Source organism: Amphiura filiformis, chromosome 10, assembly GCF_039555335.1.
Source record: "Amphiura filiformis chromosome 10, Afil_fr2py, whole genome shotgun sequence".
In the NCBI taxonomy this organism is placed as follows: Eukaryota; Metazoa; Echinodermata; class Ophiuroidea; order Amphilepidida; family Amphiuridae; genus Amphiura; species Amphiura filiformis.
Genome location: NC_092637.1, coordinates 32,533,789 through 32,542,702, shown reverse-complemented (window position 1 = coordinate 32,542,702; position 8,914 = coordinate 32,533,789). Strand labels below are relative to the sequence as shown.

Here is an 8,914-nt window from a genome sequence, read left to right as displayed (position 1 = left end):
ATACAATGTAAAAAAAAAGTGCAGTGTACACTGTACACGTATGGCTCTAATTTAGAATTAACATATTTTAGGCCTACACCATCAGCGCTAAAGTGATATGCAAATTAAAATTTAATTCATCATACGCTATTTACATTAGATAGCAAATTGAAATCTATACTATTCCTATTTACAGTAGATAGCAAACTAGAATTACCTAAGATATCTATACAGTATAGCAGATTGAAATCATCAATGCTATCTACGGTAGACAGCAAACTGGAATCCCCAATGCTATCTATACAGTAGATAGCAGATTGAAATCATCAATGCTATCTACGGTAGATAGCAAACTGGAATCACCAATGATATCTAGGCCTACAGTAGATAGCAGATTGAAATCATCAATGCTATATCTACGGTAGATAGCAAACTGGAATCACCAATGATATCTACAGTAGATAGCAGATTGAAATCATCAATGCTATCTACGGTAGGCCTAGATAGCAACCTGGAATCACCAATGATATCTACAGTAGATAGCACATTGAAATCATCAATGCTATCTACGGTAGATAGCAAACTGAATCGCCAATGCTATCTACAGTAGATAGCAAACTGGAATCACCAATGATATCTACAGTAGATAGCAAACTGGAATCATATCATCAATGTTATCTACAGTAGATAGCAAATTGGAATCATTAATGCCATCTACAGTAGAAAGCAAAAATTACATTAGAATCGTCAATGCTATCTACAGTTATAGGCCTAGTAATTGCTCTTTCATGGGGCTTCGTTCCTCCTCCCCTGAGAATAGCAAATTGGAACATTATGCAATGCTATTATACAGTAGACAGCAGATCAGTAGGGGGGGGGCTTCGTTTACCCACCCTTGAGAATCACTCATGAGTCCATGACAAAGATCTTTTAGTATAGAATTCTGTGGTCCATGATGACCTAACTAGAACTGTATGAGCATTTTAATTGAAAATTCCTCTTTTCTTTTTCTTTTTTTCTTGTTTGTTTGTCTGTATTTTTTCTCGTGTACACCGTGCATGTACCTTTTTTGTTTTTTGTTTTTATAAACTGACTTTGCTTGAGCCGTCAGTTTAAATACCCCCCCCCCCCCATTTTTTATGACGACATGTGACGTCACCTAATAAATATTGATAAACACAGAAATAATAGGGAATATAGATACCGGAACTAAAAACATTGCCGGTCACGCAAGTTCATCATTGATTTTTTTTCATCCAAAACACGCATACCGGTAGTGTGGGCAGTGTGTATTTACACACAATATTACAAGACATTCCTACACGACTTATTCGTCAATCATTGCTCAATAAACACGTATCTTGATGAAGATATTGTTAGTCAAAATTAAGCTTTAATATGGCATCATCGGCTGTTGGGAAGCCCGCAAGTAACGGGGCCGAAGATGGGATTGACTCCGCCGGTGAAGCCATTGATGATGTTGCCATGTCATTACAGGGCATTGATTTGTTGTTGAATAATGGTTTCAAACAGTCACAGGCAATATTTGAAAAGTATAGGTAAGGAAGCAGCAAACATTTTCCAGTGATCAATTAAATGTAAGCAAGCATCATCAGGCAAACGTGCAACCTTTATAAGCTTAATTTAAATTAGCTACATTTTAATAGTTAATAATAAAAAATTATTAAATTATTAAATAAATCACATTTTGCAAGTCATGCCTGGTCAGCCAAGTTAAAGCAATAATGTGTGATTTGCATAAAGAATAGATTCCTATTTAAATGTTTGTTTTCACTGATCACATTATCCCCTTTAATTTCGAGCCAAACAAATGAGGTATAATGAAGAAAATAGCGATTTCATTCCACCGCCTATGTACATACACCCATCGAATGTGTGTCATCCCCTCATCGGCCCGGTCATCGGCCCTCAGTCTCAGTCTACTCACACAGGCATAGAGTTCTGCTGTAGCATGTTTTGTTGACATTTTTTTCAATGTAAACTTTATACCTTCATGACGATTCTAATACCATCAACTGAGAACTCAACAAAGGATATCAGTTGGCAATTTTAGTGTTATGCAATCAAGTTTATATCAAGCCGTCTTACAATGAGCAGAAAGTCACTGAGTCACACCATTCAAGTACCAATATTGATTACCTCAAGTGGCCTACTGGTTTGACCAGATATAACCCTGTGTGATTTCCATGATATTTTGCAATTTATACAAGACCATGTTTTCCTTGATTTTGGTATGAAATTGAGCAAATAAAATTCAATGTCATGTCAATTTGGAGTTATTAAGGGCAACTAAAACTGATTTGAGGTAAGTTTTATCTGTTTGGAATCTGTATTGACTATTCTGAGGGAATTACTGCAATGTAAACAAACTAACTCATGGCCCATATTTTAAACATTCTGTACTGGTTTTCAGTACCGTACTCTGTTTTCCATGGGTGACTGTAGGAACCCATGGATTCGATCCATGTACCACCTATGTACAATACAATGCGTGTACTATCATGCTCACTGCTGTCTGGGAACTTGTTGACAAGTGCTGGAAATTTTCTGTGAAATAACTGAAATAGGCCTATGTGCGCGTAGCGGACATCGCGAGCATGAAGTGCGAAGTCCTAACAGCCGGGGTCCAGGGCCCGCTTAAAAATTAAGGGCCCTGGAAGCTAGATGCTCTCTCGTGCAATCTGAGCCTTATTTTGGAACAGTTTTCTATAAAAATTTACACCCTTTTTCACAAAAAACACAACTTAAAATTTCATTATTATATTATTATTGTCATAACTCACAAATTTCCAACAATGTTGTCATTTTTTTGTCATAAGTCATAGTACACAAACTTGTACATATAGTATATGATTGATATAATCACATCTAGGGCTCATTATTGGATCGGATATCGTATCACTATCGGCCCAATATTTTCGTTATCAGTATCGGATCTGATGTCGGTAAAAATATTTCAAAAAACAATTTTTTTTTTGTTTTAAACATTTTTTTTAGAAGTTTTCTGCTACTTTAAAGAACCACTGGACCTATTCTGAAGGGCTAGGATTATTCACAGTTAATTTGAAAAAAATTGGAAAAAAATAACAGTTTGTTAATATCCTTAATATGCAAACCATTAACTTGTGTTTACCTCTTCATCTATCACATATTATAAATGCATGGAAGACCAATGCATCTATATAATATGTGACCATCCGGAAAACCAATGCATCTATAATATGTGACCATCCACCACAACTGAGCCCGGATGTCTCCAGTGCCACTATTGAGATATATGCTCCATTGAACTTAACAATAAACAATAGGAAACAAAGGATTTGACTGTTTTATTGATTTTCACTACTTAAATGTCAAGTACTATAGACATGATATACATCATTTTTAGCTAATTTGAAGCAGAATATTTTGGTTGAATATCTCAAAAATGATGAAGGGCTCAGTTGTGCTGGATGCTCACATATATGTGATAGATGAAGAGGTAAACATTAGTTAATGGTTTGCATATACTGTAGCAAACTTATTTGTTCGTAATTTTTTCTGATTTTTTAATTTTTTTAAATATTTTTTTCTGTGACCTCAAGTACTGTCTGGGAACGCCGTTCCCGCGGTTTTTGGAGGCCTGAGCATCGCGCTCGACGTGTGTACACATAAGCTGACATCAAGCACTCGATCGATGAACTCTGAATAAAACCAGGTGGACCTGGTTTTAATATAATTTATAAAAAGTTCAATTTTACTGAAAGCACTTCAGGCTTAGTCTTTTACAATGTACGTGGTATTTTAGTACATGTATGTACACCACTGGGCATTATAATTATGCAAAAAGTAGAAATTGTACATGTACTGCTGTCTACTGTCTTCCAACAAGCGCCGGAGTGTCGCGGTCCTGATTATGTAGGTTTCCTTATTTTTTCTGTGTACAAATACATGTTATATGCGTTGTCATTGTAAGCCATGATAATGTGTGATTTGCTTCACAGCGAAGCCCTCAATTTTACTTTATGTTGCCAATGCAATCCACTCATTCGAACATCAGTCGTGACGGCTCTTATATAATGTATTGACTGCCCACACGCCATATGCACAAATCTCAAATTTAGACAAAACTACAGCACCTAAAAGTCTTGATTTTTGCAGGGTATGTTTAAAGTACATAAATTTATACTGAGGCCCAGAGTCTTAGCCAGAAGTCAGAAACCACCCGTCCAAGCAGATAACAAAATTTGACCCTGAAATATAAAACAACTTGTATACCCATGGAAGGGTCACTTGGGTCAAATATGTCCTGATTTGGCCTTTACATGTCACTCTGAATTAATCTCATGTTCATATAACCTTAAAATCATCTGTTTTAGAGCTATCATATCTGTAAAATCCATTAAATCCACCGCCTAAAATTAGATTAGACCGCCTTAAAGACGGGTGGACGATGCCTGGCTAAGACCTTGCTGAGGCCCGAAACAAAACCCGACAATTTCACACGAATGGTGCAAAGTTATTATTGTCATTCATTACCGTCAATCCTTCATCTGATATTTTGAACAAATCAAAATGGCATTTTATTTTATTTTATTTCATAAAATGCTGTTAAATATAACCAGTTTTAATTATTGTTATTACGTACCCTGCAAAAAAATTGACCAGGCGAATTTAACATTTGTGCCAACAACAAGAGCTACCAATCACAGAAGCGCGATGGCATCGCGTAGGCGTTGCTATAACGTAGGCACCGGAGTTTCGCGCGATTTAAAACGGCAAAATGCGCGGCCGGTTTTTTATAAAGCGCGAAAATGCGCGAAAATTCAAGTCAAAAAGCGCAAAAATGCGTTTTCCAGTATTTACCCTGCTGCTAGTCAACCACTCAACCAGGAACACGGAAAACCATTGCAAAAACAATGCTAGTATAAGCTTCCAAATTAGACTTCTATTTCTTACCTTTTTTTCTTTGCTGAAAACATCACAAAGCAGATAATTATCACTTGTTATTTCCCTCTTTGTGTTCCGAATAAAATATTTGAGCCTTTGCTACACTGGAAATTATAACCCCCCTCCGTGTATATAATTTTATTCTGAAAACTTTTTAATACCCGCGCACGTGGGAAATCTCTAGCAATCTCTAGCATGCCCCGTACCGCAAGAGTGGGAAACCCGTCCTCATATGACGTGACGGGTTTACCACTCTTATCCCTGAGCCAAGAAAGAGTAAAACTGACGGAAACAACAATATTTTACAACTTCTGGAAGCTTGGTGAGTCATTATTTTTTCGTCGATGTTTGCATGAAAACTATTTATTATCAGTTTGTGTTTGTTTATTGGTGAATTTACATTGAAAAGTAGTGTGTTTGGCAAAATTCTCAAAATTCACGATGGACCACCAAAATCGCGATGGACCCCCAAAATCGTGGTTTTTTGCGCGATCGCGGGAAACTCCGATGCCTACTATAACGCTTAGCGTGTACACGTACACGTGCACAGAATTCATCGTAGCATATCATATGAGTCATTGTGAGTTATTAATTATGCGGTCAGGCAATCAATTTGTTTTTGATTGGATCACAGGCCTCGCGTACATGTATATTAATGAGGTTATGAATGACAAAATAAAAGCATGGTACACAGTAATTTTTCTTGGGACATACATAAGTGGAGAGCGTGGCGCGATGGTTAGGGTACTTGCCTTTAGTGCATGAGGTCCCCGGTTCAATTCCCGGTGGTGGTGATTTGCTGGGATATTGACTTGGGAAAAAAAAAGTCTGAAATTAATTGGCAACATCTGTAGATTAAATTCAGACTTCCGCTCTCCCCATGGTTCATTTAGACTTGGGTAAATGAATCATGAAAGTACTCCGTCCTTTGGAGGGGAGGTTAAGCCATCGGTCCCATGTACAGAGAGCCATGTACCTGTACATGTATCTCACAGCCAGTTTCGAAAAGAGTAGGGTAATAAACCCCTGACTGTTCCCAACCTGTCCCGGTATTCAAATGGACCCCAATGGAAATAAGCTTCAATAGAGGCTTTCTTGGGTTTAGGGTTGTCAAAACCCTGAACAAATAAAAAAAAATAATAAAACTGTACTGGTACACTGTATTGATTCTAAATTGTGATTGATAATTGCCATTTGCAACTTTTATTTCATAATTTGTGAGCAACCTTGGCCTGAAGTAATTTTGCTTGATATACATTGTTTTGCAGAGATTACAGTCCATTGATGAGTGCTGGATCAAGCTTTGTAACGTTTATGGTGAGTTTATATAAATTTACGTAGACTGTATAATGATCAACTGCTGATACCATAATGTTAAATATGAAGCCAAACCTTTGAGTGTATTGCATCATAGGCTATAAACTGGAGAACTCTAGCTTCGAATTTGCACAAAATAGTTACACATTCAAGGCTAGAGTCCTTTATTACTATCGCTTTTCGGTAGATCAGCTTTGTCAATTGTTTGCAAAGCATGTTTAAAAATATGATCTGTTGATGTTTAAATTTGGATGATACTGTAAGTTATTTTGATGAGTCATTTGTATAGATTTGTGAAGGTTGCATATTTTGGACAGTCTAAAATTGAGTTGACATACAAATTTAACAACATTTTTGATGCAATTGCTTATCATGACCGGCTGTGTTTACCAGTGGCACCGGGTCTGATTGGGGGGGGGGGGGGGCACAAGCTGTTTTTCAACCATTTTCCTATGGGATTTTTAAAAATGTCAGATCTATGATGCTACGCCATTGGTGTTTACGTTCGAACTTTCATTGCTTTACACGGTGCCACGGCGCATCGATTGCTAAGTATACTAGATTTTGATAGCAGAGGACTCTTTGTCTCAAATGTGAGCTCGCTTAAGGCCATGACGTGGAATCCCATCAAAAATGTTGAAACTTGTAGTACTTCAACTCAATTACATTGCTTTTCTTCTCAACAATGTTTGTAAACAGTCTCCACTCTCCATGCAGGTGTTGACCGCAGACGACAAATTAAATTTTTTTTATAAAAATGCACAATTCTAAATTTTCATGACTCATTTGGAATCAACATGAAAAATGCATTAAATGAGAACAAACAAGCCTAGTATTGGTTAAGTGGCTTTTGATATTTTGAGAAAATATCTCAAAACTTGAGACTTTGTATGTTGAAGCCTACATTATCATAACAGATGAATCATTGCATTTGAAATTTTTCATTTTGTTACAGAATGCTATGATGACTTTTGAAGATGAGAAACTAGATGGTGCAGTAGAATCCCTAAAAGAAACAGAAAAGCTATGCAACCTTGAATCTGGCAACATTGTCAAGTCATTCAAGAGCAAAGTCTTCCGTAAAGATTCAAAGACTGGCAACACTGTTCTTAGCACAGAGGAGCGCATCCAACGCCAGATTATCCTCGCCGACTGTCAACTTTACATGGCAATGCTGGTCATGATACGACAAGAGGTGACCGGGTACATTAAAGGTGGTCTACTAATACGGAAAGGGTATAAAATGTACGAGAAGGTGTATAAAGAGATCGGGAAGGTCTATAAGATTCGAGGACAGGAATTAGGCGACGAACTTCCATCATCGCCAACAGATGACAACAGTGAAGCTTCTTCGGAGGATGGAGTAGCAAATCATTTGTCAGATGAGAAAGTGATATCACCCGGGGATTACAGCGACCTCAGTGATGCAGATCTGGCGAGATTACGAGGAGGAGCGTCTTTCGGTTACGGTTTGCTGCAGCTGATTATCTCTATGATGCCTCCTAATTTACTGAAGGTGGTGAACTTGTTTGGTTTCAAAGGCAATAGGAGGTTTGGGTTGCAGTGTCTACATTTAGCAAGTCATAGTACTGATATGAAGGCCCCATTAGCAATGTAAGTGTGTTGGTGTCAGGGCGTGAGATTAAGCAAAGGGGTTTAGATGTTAACCAAATATAATTTTAATTGATGGTGTGTTTGGGGCTCGAGCGAACTTACATATTGAGAGAGGAAAAATTAGGACTCAGCGGGGATTGAACCCTTGTCACTGGATTAAATTATAATTTCTCAGGCTTGTAACATTCATTTCCGATCCTCGCATTTATTAATTTGTGTCTCGCATTGTTTTAGGCCCTGTTGTGGTGAAATATATAGGCTGCCTCTTTCTTCATTATAATTTTGGTAACGCAATATCAGTTCTGGGGCGCTGTGAATGCAGAAACTCCCCTGAATTCAGAGCCTCCTCTGAATTCAGAGACCCGGTCTGTGAAATCACATACCTGGGTCTTTGCAGTGCTGTACGGTGCGACCAATTTAGGCGCATTGGCGACTAGATTTTTTCTGATGCGACTAAACCTTCAATCCTTGGCGCCAATGGCGACCAACTGTTGAAGCTTTTATTCGCCAGCAAATGCAAAACGTGTAAATAATGTAGTGTTCAATAGTACAAATGTACGGCTATGAATATCATGACACCTCAATGGGGACTTTCTGGAAAACATATCTATAGGCCTACACTGTACATGCTGTGTATGGAGTATGTAGATTGAGTACAGCAGCTATGATTCATTCAACGAAACATGTGGCTGTGACAGGGAAACCCCCTTAAAATTGAACATAGATATAAACATTGTGGCAGAATGACTTCGAGAAAAGTTGGAATATGGTGCGTTGGCACCTCAGTTTTTTTACTTGGGAGCAAAATTTGGGCGCCTAAATTTATAAAGTTAGGAGCCATTGGCTCCTCAATCAGTTTTTGCACCGTACAGCACTGGGTCTTTGATTTCACACACTTTTCACTTGTTTCAATTTTGGCAGCAAATAAACACAAGGCACATCAAATTCATCTGTGCAAATTTAATTTCAATCTGTGCAAGTTTATCTACAATGTAAGCAGAGCAAAATGATGCACGAAAGCAGAAATATCTGAAAAACTTGCAGCATAACTTTG

At 37.7% G+C, this 8,914-nt stretch overlaps 1 protein-coding gene across 1 annotated transcript in view; it reads left to right on the top strand.

Moving 5' to 3' along the window:
• The first annotated feature begins 1,211 nt into the window (after positions 1–1,211).
• LOC140162751 (tetratricopeptide repeat protein 39C-like) overlaps positions 1,212–8,914 on the top strand; it is a 59,562-nt gene continuing 51,859 nt past the window's right edge. The window contains exons 1-3 of the mRNA XM_072186043.1: positions 1,212–1,538; positions 6,198–6,246; positions 7,202–7,860. Coding sequence (XP_072042144.1) covers positions 1,378–1,538; positions 6,198–6,246; positions 7,202–7,860 — 869 coding nt within the window. The 5' untranslated portion in view covers positions 1,212–1,377. The remainder of the gene's footprint in view (positions 1,539–6,197; positions 6,247–7,201; positions 7,861–8,914) is intronic.